This window comes from Carlito syrichta, unplaced genomic scaffold, assembly GCF_000164805.1.
Source record: "Carlito syrichta isolate Samal-C Ts95f unplaced genomic scaffold, Tarsius_syrichta-2.0.1 Scaffold315614, whole genome shotgun sequence".
Lineage (NCBI taxonomy): Eukaryota > Metazoa > Chordata > Mammalia > Primates > Tarsiidae > Carlito > Carlito syrichta.
In genome coordinates, this window is record NW_007259710.1 from 143,710 (window position 1) to 164,289 (window position 20,580).

The 20,580-nt window shown below is 44.1% G+C and overlaps 1 protein-coding gene across 7 annotated transcripts in view; it reads right to left on the bottom strand.

Moving 5' to 3' along the window:
• Positions 1-20,580, bottom strand: part of DHDDS (dehydrodolichyl diphosphate synthase subunit) — a 36,659-nt gene that overhangs the window by 15,378 nt on the left and 701 nt on the right. For 4 of the 7 annotated variants that reach the window (XM_008073043.2, XM_021706467.1, XM_021706468.1 and 1 more), the window contains exons 2-6: positions 20,057-20,171; positions 17,866-17,982; positions 14,327-14,469; positions 9,716-9,832; positions 8,186-8,287 (exon numbers count right to left, since the gene is read on the bottom strand). In XM_008073043.2, the coding sequence (XP_008071234.1) occupies positions 8,186-8,287; positions 9,716-9,832; positions 14,327-14,469; positions 17,866-17,982; positions 20,057-20,119 (542 nt within the window). In that variant the 5' untranslated portion in view covers positions 20,120-20,171. The remainder of the gene's footprint in view (positions 1-8,185; positions 8,288-9,715; positions 9,833-14,326; positions 14,470-17,865; positions 17,983-20,056; positions 20,172-20,580) is intronic. The other 3 variants (XM_021706471.1, XM_021706470.1, XM_021706472.1) reach the window with 2 other exon arrangements.

A 20,580-nucleotide genomic window follows, 5' to 3' on the forward strand; every position in this document is an offset into this window, starting at 1 on the left:
GCCTGGCTGGTTTTTTTTTTTTTAGTTGGAGTCTCACTCTGTCATCCAGGCTGGAGTTCAGTGGCACAGTAGGCACACTCACGGCCACCCCAGCATCGACCCGCTGGGCTCTGTCAATCCTTTCACCTCAGCCTTCCAAGTAGCTGGAACTACAGGCACACACTACCACTATTGGCTAATATTTTATTTATTGTAGAGATAAATTGCCCGGGCTGGTCTCAAACCCGTGGGCTCAGGTAATCTACTCACCTCAGCTTCCCAAAGTACTGGGATTACAGGTTGAGCCACCGAGTTCAGTCAACACCTTGTTTTTTAAAACGCATATATCCTAAGACTCAGCAATTAATGAAACAGATGCAACTGCTTTTTAAAAAATAAAGATAATCCCGAAGTAGCTGGGATTAGAACAGGTACACACCACAGCTCTTGGCTTTAGGATTTATGATTTTATTTTTACTTTTAACTTTAGATTCAAGAGGTACATGTGTTATTTTGTTACAAGGATATATTGTGTGACAGTGAGATTTGGGCTTCTATGAACTTATGTATTTATTTATTTGTTTTTGAGTCAGAGTCTCACTGTATAGCCCAGGCACAGCCACTGCAGCCTCAACCTGCTGGGCTCAGGTGATCCTTCCTCCTCAGCCTTCCAAGTTGCTGGAACCACAGGCATGTGCCACTATGCCCAGCTAATTTTTTTATTTATTGTAGAGACGAAGTCTCACCATGTTGCTCAGGCTGGTCTTAAACCCCTGAGATCATGTAATCCTTTCATCTCTGCCTCCCAAAGTGCTGGAATTACAGGCTTGAGCGACAGCGTTTGGCCTGGACTTGTGTTTTTAAAAGATGACTTGGGGCCAAGCACAGTGGCTCATGCCTATCATACTAGCACTTTGGGAGGGTGAAGTGGAAGGTTGAGTCTGTTTTGAGCCATGATCATGCTACTCCTCTCCAGCCTGGGTGACAGAATGAAGCCCCAACCCCCCCAAAATAAAATTAAATAAATAGAAATAAAATTAATGCTAGGTATCTAAGAATCAGTCTGATTAGGTATTTTAAGGCAACCACCTCTGGAAAAGAGACCTGGCAACAATAAGTATCTATAAGATAGTGAATAGCATGGCATCAGGAAAAAAGGAGGAATAATACGTCAGTGTGTCCCCACTACCATTTAAAAGAAACTTTCTAGCCGGGCTCGGTGGCTCAGCCTGTAATCTTGCACCTTTGGGAGGCTGAGGTGAGTGGATTGCCTGAGCCCATGGGTTCGAGACCCGCCTGGACAGCGAGACCTCATCTCTACAATAAATCAAAAAATCAGCCGCGCGTGGTAGCGCGTGCCTGTAATTCCGGCTACTCGGAAGGCTGAGGCGGAAGGATCGCCGGAGCCCAGCAGGTCGAGGCTGCGGTGGCCGGGAGCGGCCACTGCACTCCAGTCTGGGCGACAGAGTGAGACTCCAACTCAAAAAAATAAAAAAATTTTTAAAAAAATAAAAGCAACTTTCTAGAAGGTACAAAAATGCAAAAATGTGCCCTATGGTAAGAACAATATGGTACATTTCTGTAACATTTAATCTACAGGCCACGCATGGTGGCTCAAGTCTGTAATCTCAGTAATTTGAGAGGCCGAGGTAAAGAGATTGTCTGAGCCCATGGGTTCGAGACCAGCCTGGGCAACATGGCGAGATCTCATCTCTACAATAAATTGAAAAATTAGCCGGGAGTGGTGGCGCATATCTATAGTTCCAGCTATTTGTAAGGCTAACGTGGAAGGATCGCCTGAACCCAGTGGGTTGACACTATGGTGGCCGTGAGCATGCCACTGCACTCCAGCCTGGGTGACAGAGTGAGACTTCAATTCAGGGAGAAAAAAATGTATAAAAAAGATGGGGAAATTTTCTGAACAAGAACATAGGCTCTTGAAGTAGACAGGAGTCAACACATCTTTAAAAACTTAGTTAGACCAGATACGGTGGCTCATGCCTATAATCCCAACACTTTGGAAGACCAAGGTTAGAGGATTGCCTGAGTTTGAAACCAGCTTAGGCAACTTGGTGAGACCTCATCTCTACAATAAATCAAAAAATTTGCCGAGCGTAGTGGTGTGCGCCTGTAGTCCCAGCTACTTGGAAGGCTAAGGTAGAAGGATCGCCTGAGCCTAGCAGGTTGAGGCTGTGGTGGCCGTGAGCATGCCACTGTACTCGAGCCTGGGTGACAGAGTGAGACTCCAACTCAAAAAAAACACCCTAGTTAAGTTGTCTTACAAAATAGGGCAAATAACAGCCATTACCTTACATGAGAATATGCATAATAAATTCTTAGCATAATACCCACCTCATATTAAGATCCAGTAACTCTTATTTATATTTATTTATCTATTTTTATTTATTTTTGAGTTGGAGTCTCACTCTGTCGCCCATGCTGAAGTACAGTGGCACTCTCACAGTCACCACATGCTCAACCTGCTGGGCTAAAACGATCCTCCCACCTCAGCCTCCCAAGTAGCTAGAATTACAGGTGTGTGCCACCATGGTTGGCTAATTTTTCTTGATTTATTGTAGAGATAAAGTCTCGCCACGTTGCCCAGGCTGGTCTCAAACTTGTGAGCTCAGGCAATCCTCTCACCTTGGCCTCCCAAAGTGCTGGGATTATAGGCATAAGCCACTGTGCTAGTCCATTTTTTTTTAATTGTAGAGATGAGGTCTCACCAAGCTTCCCAGGCTTGTCTCGAACCCATGGACTCAGGCAATCCTCTCACCTCGACCTCCCAAAGTACTGAGATTGTAGGCATGTGCCACTGCACCCAGCCCTTTATTTTTATTTTTATACTGCTTTATTGCTCATTTTAAAACAGTCAGTATGCCATTGTGAATGAAAGCACAGGCTCTGAAGTCAGGTTAAAATCCTGGCCCAAGGTTTGCCAGCTACATAAACTTGAACACGTTTCTCATTGTAAAAAATAGGCATAAAAGTAGGCATGTTGGCTTGCACCAATAATTCCAGCACTTTGGGAGGCTAAGGTGGAGAGATTGCTTGGGCCCAGGAGTTTGAGACAAGCCTGGGCAGCATGGTAAGACCTCATCTATAAAAAATAGAAAAATTAGGTGGGCATAGTAGTGCGTACTGTAGTCCTAGCTACTTGGGAGGCTGGGGCAGAAGGGTCATTTGAGCCCAGGAGTTCAAGCCTACAGTGAGTTGTGATAGTGCCACTGCATTCCATACTGGGCAAGAGAGTAAAACTCTGTCTCAAAAAAAAAAAAAAAAAAAAAAAGGGAGGGGGAGACATAGAAACAATATCTACTTTACAGGGTCTAAGAATTAAATATATTGGCTGGGCAAGGTGGCTCATGACTGTAATCCCAGCACTTTGGGAGGCGGAGGCAAGAGAATTGCCTGAGCCCATGGATTTGAGACCAGCCTGGGCAGCATGGCAATACCTCATCTCTACAAGAAAATAAAATTAAAAAATGAACTGGGTGTGGTGGTGCATGCCTATAGTTCCAGCTACGTGGAAGGCTGAAGTGGAAGGATGCTTGAGCCCAGCAGGTCAAGGCTGCAGTGGCTGTTGAATGTGCCACTGCATTCCAGTCTGGGTGACAGAGTTAGACTCCAACTCAAAAAAAAAAAAAAGAAGAAATAATTAAATATACATGGAATACTTAGTAAATTCCTGGTGCATGGCTGGGTGGGGTAGCTGATACCAATAATTCCAGCACTTTGGGAGGCCAAGGCAAGAGCTTGAGCCCAGGAGTTCGAGACCAGCCTAGACAACATAGCTAGATGTCATCACTACAAAAAAATTAACCAGGTATGTGATATGTGCTGTAGTTTTAACTCCTTGGGAGCCTGAGGTGGAGAGATTGCTTGAGCTCAGGAGTTTGAGGCTGCAGTGAGCCATGATTGTGCCCCTGCACTCCAGCCTGGACAACAGTGAGTCCCTGATGCAAAATAAAATAAATATCTGGCATAAAGTAAGTGCTCAGTACACATTAGCAATTATTATTAATACTATTACTTTATAAGGAAGGCACAGGTTTACAGGGAGTCAAGTGACCTGATCAAGGTAACTCACTAGAATAGAGTTTATTAATTATCCTGCAGCCTCAACCTCATTCCTTCTTCCATAATTCCAGATTCACCAGACAATATTTTAATTTAATTGCTAAGAAATAATATATGCTGGAAGAAAGAAAAATAAGGAGTTGGATGGTGGTGGTAAGAGATCAGGAAGGTTCCAGCTATTAGAAGCATTGAACCTAATTGTAATCAATTCATTGCTTTGTTATAAATGTGGGTTTGTCTAAATTTGAATAATGTAAAGTGCACTGCCTCAGGCCCTGATTAACCCAGGTTGAGCTGAACACCAAGCTTCAGGAGCTGGTGGGTTGAGACATCAGCCTCCTGACCCCAGTGATTCTGCCCAGCCTACACCCTGTCTGCATGACTAACCCCACAGAGGAAAGTTACTAAACTATGCAGGACAGAGAGGATAGATATGGGAAAACTTGCTGGACAAGAAACAGGAGATAAGGTCAGTGGTTATTGCAATGTGATATGAGGGTAGAACATGCTAGACTGTTCCATTTCTGGGTTTGACCCAATAGTCAACCCCACCCTGGCATGGACTTGACCTTGACTTCTGGGCTCCTGGTTTGACTTCTTAAGATTCCTAACTCTTGGCATTTAATAATTGCTTAATAACTTTGTACAGGATCTTGTTTACTTTTCTGTTTATAAATAATCTTTTTTATACTACACAAAAACAAAGGGAAGAATATTTAATTACTGAACAGAAGTAAATACTAATGATATTTTGGTATATAACCTTCCAGTTTTTTGTATGCATGTTCAGATATGTTATTTTCTGTGTTATTAAATAATTACATTAAAAAAAATAAGAGTTCTAGTCCTAGGCATAAATGCATATTAAATCTGCTTGCTGGGCCGGGTGCGGTGACTCATGCCTATAATCCCAGCACTCTGGGAGGCGAGGCTAGAGGATTGCCTGAGCTCAGGGGTTTGAGACCAGCCTGGGAAACTTGGTGAGACCTCGTCTTTACAATAAATCAAAAAATAAGCCAGGCATGGTAGTGCATGCCTGTAGTTCTAGCTGCTTGGAAGGCTGAGACAGAAGATCATGTAAGCCCAGCAATTCAAGGCTGCAGTGGCCGTGAGTGTGCCACTGCACTCCAGCCTGGGCGACAGAGTAAGACTTAGACTCAAAAAAAAAATCTAGCCGGGCTAGGTGGCTCAGCCTGTAATCCCGCATCTTGGGAGGCTGAGGTGAGTAGATTGTCTGAGTCCGCAGGTTCGAGACCTGCCTGGGCAACTTGGTGAGACCTCATCTCTACAATAAATCAAAAAATTAAACGGGCGTGGTAGCTCGCGCCTGTAATTCCAGCTACTTGGAAGGCTGAGGCGGAAGGATTGCCGGAGCCCAACAGGTCGAGGTTGTGGTGGCCAGGAGCGTGCCACTGCACTCCGGTCTGAGCAACAGAGTGAGACTCCAACTAAAAAAAAACCAAAAAAACCAAAAATCTGCTTGCCAAATAGCTTTCTATCATTAACACTTGATCTCTATTATTTTTAATATATTATTTCATAGATACAAGAGTATCGTAAACATTAATTATAAAGTACAATAATATAATGAACAAATATAAAGTCACTCCCAAGAATTTAAAAATTACCAAAAGTGTGCATCTATTTATATATCCTTCTCCTGTCTTATCCTTCTGCCTGTCCTCTACCCCCTGACAACTTAATCAGACAATTTTTATTCCCAACAGCTAATTTTCAGTCTCTATCTTGAGTGACTTCTCTACAGCATTTCACACCATTACTGTCAATGCCCCATGCCCATGCCCCTCCCCAGCGTGCCCCAACAAATTCTCTCTTTTCTTGCCTTCTGTAACAGCAGATGCTGTGGCTTCCTTTCTGACTTTTGCTTGCTCATTCTTTTTGCCCTTGAGGCTCATTCTCCTCTACCCAGCCAGTAAAAGAGTTTCTCAAAAACACCATTCTAGGCCCTCTCTTCTTCTCAATCTAAACTCCCCTTAGCTTCCTCATACCTTCTTTGTTCAGTTACATGACACACAGATGATCTCCACACTAGTATCTCCTGTATTGTACTGACCCCTCTCTCAACTGTCAAGCTGACATCTCTGTTCAACATCTACAGGATATCTGAAACTAAATTCCTGGTCCTTTTTCTTTAAACTGGATCTTCTCTGCTGAGCACAGTGGCTCACACCTGTAATCCCAGCACTTTGGGAGTCTGAGGCGAGAGGACTGCCTGAGTCCATGGATTTGAGACCAGCCTGGACAACCTTGTCTCTACAATAAATCAAAAAAATTAGCCAGGTGTGATGGTGCATGCCTGTAGTTCTAGCTACTTGGAAAGCTGAGTTGGAAGGATTACCTGAGCCCAGCAGGTCGAGGCAGCAGTGGCTGTGAGCAGTGTGCCACTGCACTCCAGCCTGGGTGACAAAGTGAGACACCCCCTCAAAAAATAAAATAAATAAAATAAATAAAAATAAATTAAATAAAATAAAAACTGGATCTTCTCTCAGGGCTTCCTAGTACAGTGAAGGGTATCACTATTCACTGTTATATAAATCAAAAACTTCAGGGTTACCTTTAACACATTCTTTCCCCAGAGTCAGTCCATTGAGCCCTATTGATTTTTTTTCCTAGTCAAGGTCTCACTCTGTTGCCCAGGCTAGAGTGCAGTGGCACAATCATGGCTCACTGTAGCCTCCAACTTCAGGGATTAAGCGATCCTCCTGCCTCAGTCTCCTGAGTAGCGGAACAATAGGTCAATAGGTGCATACCATCATGCCCAGGTGATTTTTTGTAGAGGTGAGGTCTCACTATGTTGCCTAGACTGGTCTTGAACTCCTGGGCTCAAGCCTCCCAAAGTGCTGGGATTATAGGCATGAGTCCCTGCACCTAGTAAGCCCTATTGATTTTACCTACTTCCTTTTATCTTTATTTTATTTATTTATTTTTTGAGTCAGAGTCTCACTCTGTCACCCATGCGCGAGTGCAATGGCATGCTCACCCAGCCAATGTGACTTTTAATAATATTAGTAAACTTATAATAGTGATAGTAAAATAATAATAGCGAAAAGTAATCCAGGTGATATATTCTGTATTAAGTCACTAATCTTATATGTGAGAGATTCAAGTCTGTTGTCCATATTATAGATGAGAAAACTGAGGTAAGTATTACCTAAGGTCACTCTACTAGTAAGTGCCAGAGTTGGCTTCATATCTAAAGGTGACTGATTCTAGAGTTCTTATCCTTTGTTTCTACTATATGGGATCTTGGGACCCAGAAATTTTTCTGATTCCCTTCTTGCATGTAATTCAGTTGACCTGGGAAACTAGATTAAAAATCAAGAAGACTCTGGGCACAGTGGTTCACACCTATAATCCCAGCGCTTTGGGAGGCTGAGGTGAGGGAATTCCCTGAGCCCAGGGATTTGAGACCAGCCTGGACAACTTGGTGAGAACACATCTCTACAACAAATAAAAAAATAAGCCAGGCATGGTAGCATGCGCCTATAGCTCCAGCTACTTGGATGACTGAGTCAGAAGGATTGCCTGAGCCCAGCAGGTTGAGGCTGCAGTGGCCATGAGCATGCCACTGCACTCCAGCCTGAGTGACAGAGAGAGACTCCAACTAAAAAAAAAAAAAAAGTTACAGTAATAACATAAGAGAGACCAAACAGATAGATGGCTTTTAAAGTTCCTCATAGTTCTAATAATTAGGATTCCACTATGTTGCCAGTGATTAACAATTTTCTTTTTTAAAAAAACCCAAATCTTGTATGAAACTACAACATGAGAGGCCTCAAAGAGTAGACCCCCAACAAACTGCATTCCCGATAAGTCATTTTTGGAAAAATGCTGCCAAAGGGCCAGGTGGGTGTAATTTTTTATTGAATGACATGGCCTTGCTACCTGCTTTGCTGTTTCTCTGGGGTTTCTTGGTGTGTGGTGAACTCTAATTCTGAAGTGGGCTAGAATAAACTGATTCTAAACTCTAAATTTGGGAGATTTCCCCCTATATCTTTCCACATGCTCCCCTGATTTTGGCCTCTGGCCAAGTACATGGCATAGGGTTTTATGGTATGGTACACTTCTGTTCACCTTATCAGTTACCACATGAAACTCAGGATACCTGGGATCCAGCAGGCCTTGCTCCACTCCCCAGGCCATCTCTCTCACTGCATTACTGATCTCATGGCGGGATGTATATGCAAAGCAGACATTCAAGAAACACCTGAAGAGGGAAGAACAGAGTAATTTACCAAAGGGGGACAGGGACTGATGACTGGAGTCACTGATTATAGAGCAACCTTTACATGGAAGAACAAATACACACCAAATGTTAACCACTGAAATGAGGTTTTTTGTGGTTTCCAAGTTTTCTTGTAATAAACATGTTATTAATTTAATTTAATTTTATTTTTGTTTTCCTTTGAGTTGGAGTCTCTGTTGCCCAGGCTGTAGTGCAGTGGCACGCTCACAGTCACCTCAGTCTTGACCTGTTGGGCTTGGGCAATCCTTCTGTCTCAGCCTTCCAAGTAGCTGAAACCACAGGCATGCACCATCAGGCCTAGCTAATTTTTTTGATTTATTGTAGAGACAAGGTCTCGCTAAAGTGTCCAGACTGGTCTTAAACCCCTGGGCTCAAGGCAATCCTCTCACCTCAGCCTCCCAAAGTGCTGGGATTACTACAGGCAGGAGGCACAGTGCCTGGTCTGTTATTAGTTTTTTCTTTGGAGTTGGAGTCTCACTCATTGCCCAGGCAGGAGTTATTAATTTTATAATAAGACAAATACTAAATGGTTCCTATTGCCCTCCTAACTCTCTTTCCCCTTTTGCCAACCAGCTTTTAAAGGATGTGAATCTACTATTATATTAGCATAAACAAATATTGGCATAAACGAAGGAGAATGGAAAGGAGGTTTCTGAGCCGGGTGTGTTGGCTCAGAAACCTCTGTAATCCTAGCACTCTGAGAGGCCGAGGCGAGAGGACTGCCTCAGCCCAGGGGTTCGAGACCAATCTGAGCAACATGACGAGACCACGTCTCTACAATAAATCAAAAAATTAGCTGGGTGTGGTGGTGCATGCCTATAGTTCCAGCTACTTGGAAGGCTGAGACAAAAAGATCACCTGAACCCAGGTCAAGGCTGCAGTGACCGTGAGCATGCCACTGTACTCCAGCCTGGGCGACAGAGTGAGACTTCAACTCAAAAAATAAAATAAATAAATAAAAATTTTTGTAGAGATGAGGTTTCACTGCATTGCCTAGGCTGGTCTCAAACTCCCGGGCTGAAGCAGTCTGTCCACCTTGGCCTCCCAAAGTGCTAGGATTAAGGACGTGAGCCACCACAACTGGCCAAAAAAATACATATACTTATATATATTTTGCAGTGGCTCATGCTTTTAGTGGGGGAGAAGCACATGAAGGAGAAAGAGGATGAGAAATTGTATGTGTCAGTATACACACATATTACGTGGTCTTACAGAATCATCTCTGATATGCTCTGCAGATGAAGGTGGAAAGTCTCTTAGCATCTCAAAGTATTCTCCTCATTGCCCCTTGAGTGAAATACTGACCAAAGAGGGTCTAGAATGTCTCCCTAAAGCCAGCAAGTAGTCAAAGATTGAAACAGGTGCCTAAGTGGAAATGCATGAACTTACCTGTTGTAGTTCTTAGTGGCCTGTACAGCTTGTGCAATCAGCTCCTGGAGATCCAAGGGCAGTAAATGCAGATCGCCCAGAACCCGGATGCATACGCCATGCCTCTGCAGTTTCTCCCTGATTGGGGAAAAGGAGGCAAGGTTGGGATGGAGCACTTGCTGAGCTGGGGAGAGCAAGGTGCTTAGATAATAACAAACTACCAGTTTTTGAGTGCTTTCCTGTGGGTCAAGCACTGCTCTGCAGGTATTATTTTACTGTATCTCCTCAACAACTCTGGAAGGAGTTTACTGCAGCACTGAGGCTCAGGTAGAGTCAGACAGGGATAGAGTACAGTGTTGAGGCTTAGCAAGGATAGTCAGAAAGGGAATGCCCAGGGTCATAGAGTCATCAAGTGTTGTGTTAGGATTAAAACCCAAGTCTGGCTGATTAAAGAACCTGAACTCTTAACCATGCATTATATTGCCCCATATGTCCTTTTTGGTAAGTTTTTTTTTGTTTGTTTTTTAGTCAGAGTCTCACTCTGTTCCCTAGGCTGGAGTGCAAAGGCATGATCAGGGCTCACTGCAGCCTTGACCTCCTGAGCTCAGATCTTTCCAGCTCAACCTCCTGAGTAGCTGGGACTACGTGCATGTGCCACTATGCCCAGCCAATTTTTTGTACATCCAAGGTATCCCTATGCTGCCCACGATGGTCTCTAATTCCTCGGCTCAAGAAATCTTCCTGCCTTGGCCTCACAAAGTGCTGGGATTACAGGTATGAGCCACTGCACCTAGCTCTTTTTTTTTTTGAGTCAGAGTCTCATTCTGTCACCCAGGCTGGAGTGCAGTGGCACGATCATAGCTCACTGCAGCCTCCAACTCCCAGGATAAGGCGATCCTTCCACCTCAGCTTCCTAAGTAGCTGGGACTATAGGCACGTGCCACCACGCCCATCTAATTTTTTTATTTTTTGTAGAGACAAGGTCTTGCTATGTTGCCTAAGTTGGTGTTGAACTCCTGGGTTCAAACAATCCTCCTGCCTTGGCATCCCAATGTACTGAGACTATAGGCGTGAGCCACTGTGCCTGGCCAGCAAGTTGTATTTTATATATTCTGTGTATGTTTGTCCCATTGTGACAACTGAGTAAACTCCTAGGGTATGAGATGTATTATTGTTTATTTTTGTTATGTTCTGGTGAAATATGATGATAATAGTGAAATATATGCCACTGTACTCCAGCTTGGGCAACAGAGTGAGATCCTGACTTAAAAAAAAAAAAAAAGCCAGGTGTGGTGGTTCATACCTATAATCCCAATCCCAGCACTTTGGAAGGCCAAGGCGGGAGGACTGCTTGAGCCCAGAAGTTCAAGACCAGAGTGGACAACATAGTAAGACTTCATCTCTACTATAATCCCAGAAATATGATGATAATATGATAATGATAGCTCTGCCTCCTGTCAGATTAGCAGCAGCATTAGATTCTCAAAGGAGCGCAAACTCTATTATGAACTGCACATGCAAGGGATCTAGGTTGCGCACTCCTTATGAGAATCTAATGTCTGATGATTTGAGGTGGAGCCAAGGTGGTGATGCTAGTGTTGGGGAGTGTAAATACAGAGTAACATTAGCAGTGAGGTTTGACTGCATGGAGACCATAATAAATCAATTACTTGCAGACTCATATCAAAACTCTATCAGTAAGTGGCAAGGGAGTTGATATACTTCAATTCTACAGCTGCATCTTGGTGGCAGGCTTTAAGTCAGAATTCAATACTTATTTTAATCCACTCGTGAACTGTTTATTATTTTACTTACCACTGCAAAATTCCTGTCAAGGAGTCAAGAGATGTGAGTTCCCAACCTGGCTTTGCAAAGAGTTTGCTATGTGACCATGCATAAACCCTTCTCTTTTTTTTTTTTTTTTTTTTTTTTTGAGTTGGAGTCTCACTCTGTCGCCCAGACTGGAGTGCAGTGGCCGCTCCCGGCCACCGCAGCCTCGCCTGCTGGGCTCTGGCAATCTTTCCGCCTCAGCCTTCCGAGTAGCCGGAATTACAGGCATGCACTACCACGTCCAGCTGATTTTTTGATTTATTGTAGAGATGAAGTCTCGCTGCCTAGGCGAGTCTCGAACCCATGGGGCTCAGGCAATCCACTCACCTCAGCCTCCCAAAGGCGCGGTATTACAAGCTAAGCCACCGAGCCGGCCCTTCTCTTATCTTTACTAGGGTTAGTTTTTCAACAGATGAAACTGACCTAGGTCAATAGTTGTCCAAATTTCTTTTGGCCAGAGAATGCTTTCTTCAAATCAAATTCTATACAGAAGCCCAATATATAAAATAGGGAAATGCAAATCAGCACCCTATACCCACACCCACTAGATCCTTTTCACACCCACTCTTCAGAACCCTGAGGTAAGGGAGAGGGCATGTTACTGGAAAAGCACCTCTGAGGATTCTTCTTGCTCTTGCCAAGACTTCGTGATAAGCTAGGACCATTTTTCTCTACTACTGACTGATTAGAATAATCTCATTAGCATCCCTATGCCATCCCATTTTGATCTTGCAGGAATTGTAAGACTGTCTCTTGTCTCTTGGGGCACAGTGTAGTAGACAACAGCTCAGCTCTGAAGTCAGAAAGACGCAGGCGTGCACCTTGGCTCTGACTGTTTGATAGCTGTGTATCCTAGGATATATGCCTTAACTTCTCTGATTTTTACTTTCTTCCTCTCTAAAACTGGGCTAATAAAATCTTTCTCAGGGATAATGTGACTATTAAATAAGAATACATTTTAACTAGGTGTAGTGGCTCATGCCTGTAATCCCAGCAATTTAGGAGGTAGAGGCGAGAGGACTGCCTGAGCCCAGGGTTTCAAGACCAGCCTGGGCAACTTGGTGAGACCTCATCTCTACAATAAATAAAAAAATTAGCTGAGTGTGGTGGCATACACTTACAGTTCCAGCTACTTGTAAGGCTGAGTTGGAAGGAAGACCTGTGTGGTGGCACACACCTGTGGTTCCAGCTATTTGTAAGGCTGAGTTGGAAGAATAACCTGAGCCCAGCAGGTCAAGGCTGCAGTGACCATGAGTGTGCCACTGCACTCCAGCCTAGGTGACAAAGTGAGATTCCTACTTCAAAAAAAAAAAGAATACATTTTAAGCTCAGAGCCTGGCACATAGTAAGCACTTTAAAAAGGTGAGACTCCAACTCAAAAAAAAAAAAGGTAAGATTCATGTGCAGTACAAGAATTTGAATACATGGGATGTGCTCCTTACCTCCATTGCTAGGCCCTTTGGTATAAACTCTGAGCCTCAGAAGTTCTGCAGGGAATCAGGAAGCAATATCTGTGGCCCAGAATCTCACCATCCTACTATGGACCAAAAAACCTGCCCGCCCTCCTATCACCCACTGTTCTAGACCCATCTTCATTGGAGCTGTAGTCCTGGTGTAGGTAGGAGCTTGGCACATAACAGTTGTGATGAAGATTTTGGGGCAATAGTGGCTGGTAAGGGCATCCCACTTTGTTTTTGTTTGTTTGGTTTTTTTGAGTTGGAGTCATTCTCTCGCCCAGGCTGGAGTGCAGTGGCACAATCATGACCACCGCAGCCTCGACCTGCTGGGCTCAGGCGAGGCTTCCACCTCAGCCTTTCAAGTAGCTGGAACTGCAGGTACATGCCACCATGCCCAGTAAATTTTTTTATTTATTGTAGAGATGTGGTTCTGCCAGGCTGGCCTTGAGTTGCTGGGCTCAGGCAATCCTCTCACCTCTGCCTCTCAAAGTGCTGGGATTATAGGCGTGAGTCACTGGGCCTGGCTGGCATCACACTTTGAAGCAAACAATCTCCACTGAGCTTCCTCTTTTCCCCTTTCTGGCTTTACTCCCTAACTCAAGCCAAAACTTAGGGACAGCTAAGAATGGTACTGAAGCTATAGCTAAGGATAGTACTGACACTTCCTCATAAAGGTCTCTTATGCATTATCCCATTCCTCCCAAGAGACTATGCAGGAGGAGACAGTAACTTTTTAGGGATTACTATGGGGCAGAAAACGACTTCTTCAATGTTTCATTCACCCCACTCCCTTAGCCACAGTTTATTGGTTCTGGTATAGAAATTTGATAGAAGGCAGGCCAATTAATTTAGGCTGCTTTTTTTTTTTTTTAGCAGAGAAAGCTGGTCTGCAGAAAGAGGAGGAAGTAAATGTATGAAGAGGTTCTACCTAATAGATTTGTTTTTTTGAGTTGGAGTCTCACTCTATTTCCCAGGCTGTAGTGCAGTGGCATGCTCACGGCCACCACAGCCTCAACCTGCTAGGCTTAGGCAACCCTTCTGCCTTAGCTTTCCAAGTAAGTAGCTGGAACTACAGATGCACGCCACCACACCTGGCTAGTCTGATTTTGTAGAGACGAGGTCTCATCAAGTTACCCAGGCTGGTCTTGAAACCTGAGCTCAGACAATCCTCTCTCCTCAGTCTTCCAAAGTGCTGGGATTACAGGCCGAGCCACCACACCCAGCCCATAACTAACATTAAAAGGAGTTGGTGTCCCTTAGTTAAGCCTCAGATAACAGAATAGCGAGGGTAATGCTAAGGCTGAAAGTGGTGGAAGAGCATACTCTCTCCTGATAAGCATCTTACTTTTCTTCCATCAAGCGGCTGAACTTCTGGCGGGCCAGATCCATTAACCCATCTACTTCACTCTTGGAGCGCTTGAAGTTCTCAATGCTGAATGCATAGACCGTCACCTCTAGGATGCCCAGGTTCAAACACCAGCGCAGAGTCTGAGGGGGAGAAGGCAAGGAGCTAGGATACAAGGAAGAGTGGGAAGGGAAATAAGAGATGCTTTGGCCCTGACTCAGATTTGGAGATGAGATTCATACTTTTCTCCTCCCCAAACCTAGGTAAAGCTAGGATAATATCAGTGCTTCTGTCAGAATAATGAGACAAACAAGCAGAAAACCACCAATTAAGAAACTAAAAAATGCGATCTTAGTTAATGCTAATGCCATGTGGTTTACTGGAAAGACCCTCTTCACTGAGAGCTTAAAGACCCAAATTCTAATCCTTGATTCCATCATGCACTTGTTATGTGGCCACAGATAAATCCTTTAACCTCTCTGGGCCTAAGTCTTCTTATCTGTAAAACAGGATCACAATCCATCCCCACCATGGTAGCTAAACAAACAATATAAAAACACAAGGTATTATTACTTATAGCATAATTTCATTATTCTGGTAGACTGAGAGGCTGATGAATTAAAAGAATAAAAGCAATAATTGGACAGCTGTGTAGTATTTAATAACCTGCAAAGGGTTTTCACATACATTATTTCATTTGATTCTTCAACCACTTAAAAATGGCACTATTGTTTTCATGCCTACTTTATAAATGATAAAACATATTCAAGGAGTTGAAGAAACTTGTCAAAAGTCTACAACTTGACTGTTTCATTCCATTTTATACAGTTCTAGAACAGAAAAAAATGAATCTACAGTTACAAAAATCAGAACAGTGGTTGTCTAAAGAGGAAGTGGGACAGGGTTTGACTGGGAAGTGGAACCAGGGAACTTTTTGGAGAGATGGAAATGTCCTTTATTTTGACAGGGGTATGGGTTATAAAAATGAATGCAATTGTCAAAGCCCCAAATCTGTGCATTTCATTGTATGAAATTATAACTTCTGAAAAGCTCCAAAAGAAAAAATACCTTAATTTAAAAAGAAGTAAAACTTGGCCAGGCTCACTCAGGTGGCTCATGCCTGTAATCCTAGTACTTTGGGAGGCCAAGGCAGGAGGATTGCTTTAGTGCAGGAATTTGAGACCAGCATAGGCAACATAGCGAGACCTCATCTCTACCAAAAAATCAAAAATTTAGCTGGGCATAATGGCGCATACCTGTAGTCCCAGCTACTCAGGAGCTAAGGCAGAAGGGTTGCTCTGAGTCCAAGAGGTCGAGGCTGCAGTGAGCTTTGATCATGCCACTGCACTCAGCCTGGGTGACACAGTGAGACCCTGACTCAAGGGAAAAAAAAAGGAAAAGTAAAACTCACTTAAATTTGGTCCTTTGGGATCGCTCTAACCCTGTACCAGAAAAGGTGGAGAATAAGCTACAGCTGAAAATAACAATGTTGAGATGGGTTAAAGGTAGAGGATAGAAGACAAATAACTGAAAACAAAGATGAAGACCTACATCTCTAAACCCCTTAACTGAAACACAAGGCCAGGTGGCCCATGCCTGGAGTGCAGTGGCATACTCATGGCCACTGCAGCCTCCACCTGGGCTCAGGTGATCTTTCCGCTTCAGCCTTCCAAGTAGCTGGAATTACCGCATCTGGCTAATTTTTGATTTATTGTAGAGTGAGGTCTGGCCAAATTGCCCGGGCTGGTGTCAAACTTATGAGCTCAGGCAATCCACTCGCCTCGGTCTCCCAAAGTGCTGGGATTACAGGCTGAGCCACTGAGCCTGGCCTGTGCCATCTTTCTTAATTGTCAAATAGTCTCCTGAGATAGAGATTATCTATCAGTAACTCCATTTTACAGATGAAGAAAATGAGGCAAAAGGGGGGTTACATAACTTGCTGAAGGAGTTCTGAGTGACTCCAGAGCTTAACCTTCTAAACACTAGGCCAAAGGCAAAACTGCCTCACAGTTACAAAAGAGAGTTTGGCCGGGCTCGGTGGCTCAGCCTGTAATCCTGCGCTTTGGGAGGCCAAGGTGAGTGAATTGCCTGAGCCCGCGGGTTCGAGACCCACCTAGGCAACTTGGCGAGACCTCATCTCTACAATAAATCAAAAAATTAGCCAGGCGTGGTAGCTCTTGCCTATAGTTCCAGCTACTTGGAAGGCTGAGGTGGAAGGATCGCTGGAGCCCAGCAGGTCGAGGCTGCAGTGGCTGGGAGCATGCCACTGCACTCCGGTCTGGGAGACGGAGTGAGACTTCAACTCACACACACACACACACAAAATTTAGCCGGGCATGGTGGTGCACGCCTATAGTTCCAGCTACTTGGAAGGCTGAGGCGGAAGGATCGCTGGAGCCCAGCAGGTCGAGGCTGCAGTGGCCAGGAGCATGCCACTGCACTCCAGTCTGGGAGACGGAGTGAGACTTCAACTCACAAAAAAAAAAAAAAAAAAGAGCTTGGGTCAACAAGTTTAATGACTTCTACAGGATACTGGTGAAAACCCCACTGCTACTCACTCAAGTCAAAAATGAGCACTATTTGTGTTCTTGTGCCAGGACCCTGGGACCTATAAGCTGCAGACCATATTTCCTGGCCTGTCCAACAGTTTGAAATTGCATCGGCCAGACGTAGTGGCTCGAGCCTGTAATCCCAGTACTTTAGGGGGCCAAGGCGAGAGGATTGCCTGAGCCCGGGGGTTCGAGACCAGTCTGGGCAACGTGGTGAGACCTTGTCTCTACAATATATCAAAAATTAGGCCAGGCTCAGTGGCTCAGTCTGTAATCCCAGCACTTTGGGAGGCCAAGGTGAGTGGATTGTCTGAGCCTGCGGGTTCAAGACCCACCCAGGCAGCTTAGCAAGACCTCATCTCTACAATAAGTCAAAAATTAGCCAGGCGTGGTAGTGTGTGCCTGTAGTTCCGGTTACTTGGAAGGCTAAGGTGGAAGGATCACCAGAGCCTGGCAAGTCAAGGCTGTGGTGGCCAGGAGTATGCCACTGCACTCTAGTCTGAGCAACAGAGTGAAACTCCAACTCAAAGAAAAAAAAAAATTAGTTGGGTGTGGTAGCACACGCCTGTAGTTCCAGGTAATTGGAAGGCTGAGACGGAAGGATCACCTGAGCCCAGCAGGTCGACACTGGGGTGGCTATGAGCGTGCCACTGCACTCCAGCCTGGGCGACAGAGTGACTCCAACTCAAAAAAAAAAAAGTTGTATAGGATATACTATAAGGACTTAATGAGGCATAGAATAATATAAACTGTCAATTTATTTTAAGGTGGTAGAAGGAGGCAATTTTATTCTTATTTCTAATATTTTGTGACAATTCATTTACTTTTTTTGTTAATGTCAATATGAAACCTATAGCTAGCTAGCAAGCAAGAAAACAGAAACATCTATAATGGACACTCTCAAACCATAGCAAACTCAGGACCTGATTTTCTAGCTATAATCCACTTCTCTATAGATTGTTCACTTTGGACTCTGCCAGTCACACCCACCTCAGCCAGCTTGTTGAAGCCCTTTGAATGGCCCTCCTGCCGTTCCACCTGGCACTTCTTGGCATAGCGACGGTTTCCATCCATAATGAATGCAATGTGTTTGGGCATTGGACCTGCCTGTGAAAGAAGAGGACAAATGATGGCCAGCTCTCATACTTTTCAGGGATAAAGGAGAATACCACACCCTAAGCTGATAGGTTTGAGCTATGTGATTAAAATCCCTGAGGAAGGGAATTGAATATTTTACACATATAGTTCAATAAAAGGGCACTAAGCATTTTTATTTATATGTTTATTGAGCACTTACTACATGCCAAATACTATACTGGGCTTCTTTTTTTTTCCTTTCTTATATGTATCAAAACTCATACTGAATAATGAGTTCTGGGTTGCAAAAGAGGATTCATTTTTTGTACCTCTCCATACTCTAGGCTTCTTATACTTCATCTTATACGATCCTAAAAAGTAAATAATATTATCTTTATTTTATAGATGAAAAAACAGGATCAGAGAGGTCAACTGACTCGCACAAGTTACACAGCTAAGAAGAGAAAAAGTGGGGATTCAAATTGAGGTATGTCTGTTTCCAGAGCCCATCTTTTAACCAAATGCTCCTAACTACCACCTCGGTTTCATTAGTCTCCAACGTGAAGGCAAAGGAAAAATACTAATGGGTATAGCCAAATGGAGAGAGCATCTACATAAAAAAAAGCACTCACTCCCCACATCTAGCCAACTGTGGACATATAGGAATTGGGACCCAGTGTTGTTTGGATAATCTAATTTTACAAGAAGACCAAATATCAGGATTTTTACAAAAATTTAAATGTTAGGAGCCATTTCAAAGCAAACAAAAAAGACATTTTTTCTTTAGCCAAACAGAACTTATTAGGCTTAGAGCAGCTTTGGATTGTCTATCACAGCAAAAACTCCCTCACCTGGAGGGCCTCTTCATTGACTGCTTCCCCAGCACCTAGCCAACAATTTCTACTTTTGTTTTTCCCACAAAGCCATTCCAAGAAATTCCAGTCAAGTCACGCAGCTTGTTCTTCCTAACAGATCACTACAGCGATTCCCAGAGGAGATAGTTCCCATTTCCCAACCTCCTTGAAATTACTTGGCATTTGTGTAAGTGTGTGGGGGGCTTCTGTAAGGCTACTGACTCATAAGTTCACTAATATCTGCTGCTTGGCAGCCTGTAGCTGAAAAACAAAACCAAGGTGACTGGCCCCAATCTCAAACATGACTTGGGTAAAGCATATAACATGGCTGTGATTCCTAAAGAAAAAGCTGATAGAAAATTTGGGAAAGCAAGAGGGGCATAGGACATCGAGTGATCACAGAAGGATCACCTGAGCCCAGCAGGTTGCGGCTGCAGTGGCCATGAGCATGCCACTGCACTCCAGCCTGGGCAACAGAGTGAGACTCCAACTCAAAAAAAAAAAAAAAAAAAAACTGCTAAACTTTGTGCTAAGCGCTTTATATGTGTGTTTCATTTAATTCTCATAACAATTCTACAGTTGTTAAAGTCACAAGGCTATTAAAGGAGAGAACGGGATTTTCACTCATGACTGTCTGCTTCCAGAGACCAAACTCTTAACTGTAGCTCTACTGTCAATTTAAAAATTAATTATTCAATATAAATCCAGAGGACAGTACTAGGAACAATGGATCAAAGATCTAGGGAAATAAATCTCAGTTCTCTATAAGGAAGACATAACAGTCTATGCTACCCAGTGATTTTGGGAGGCCCTGGGCCCTGTCAGGACAATAATCTACCAGAAATGCAAACCTGGAAGTTACATTACAACTCTAAGACTCTGGTTGTCCTGCTAAATTCTAGTTAACATCATGAATTGCTCAACTTTATTTATTTTTATTTTTGAATCAGAGTCTCTGTCACCCAGCCTTCCCAGCCTTGCTTCAGCCTTCCAAGTAGCTGGAATTACAGGCACGCACCACCACACCTGGCAATCTTTTTATTTATTATAGAGACAAGGTCTTGCCATGTTGCCCAGGCTAGTCGCGAACCTGTGGGCTCAGGTAATCCTCTCGTCTCCTCCTCCCAAAGTGCTGTGATTACAGGCATGAGCCACTGCACCCAGCTGAATTGCTCAACTTTAATATTACATTTTGATATAAATCACCCAACTGGCTAGAAGGTCAACTGGTGCTCTGGGCCACTGCTCACCTTTATGATGTTGGCACAGAACCGCTCCCAGAGTGACAGCTCTCCTTCCTTGATCCATGACATAGTTCTTGTCCAGTCAGAAGATCACCCCAGAAAAAGACACCAGTCAGGTAACCTTGGATAAACAAGAAAGAGAATAAACGGTCATCAGGGCTTACAAACAGCTACGGCTGACTTCTTTTTTTCTTGTTTTGAGTTGGAGTCTCACTCTGTTGCCCAGACTGGAGTGCAGTGGCCGCTTCCGGCCACTGCAGCTTCGATCTGCTGGGCTCCGGTGATCCTTCCGCCTCAGCCTTCCAAGTAGCCAGAATTACTGGCAGGTGCTACCACGCCTGGCTGATTTTTAGATCTATTGTAGAGATGAGGTCTCGCCGCCCAGGCGGGTCTCGAACCCACGAGCTCAGGCAATCCACTCACCTCAGCCTCCCAAAGGCGCGGGATTACAAGCTGAGCCACCGAGCCCGGCTTGACATCTAAAGATACAGCTGCACTGTGGAGAGCAGCCAGCATTACAATTCAAAGAC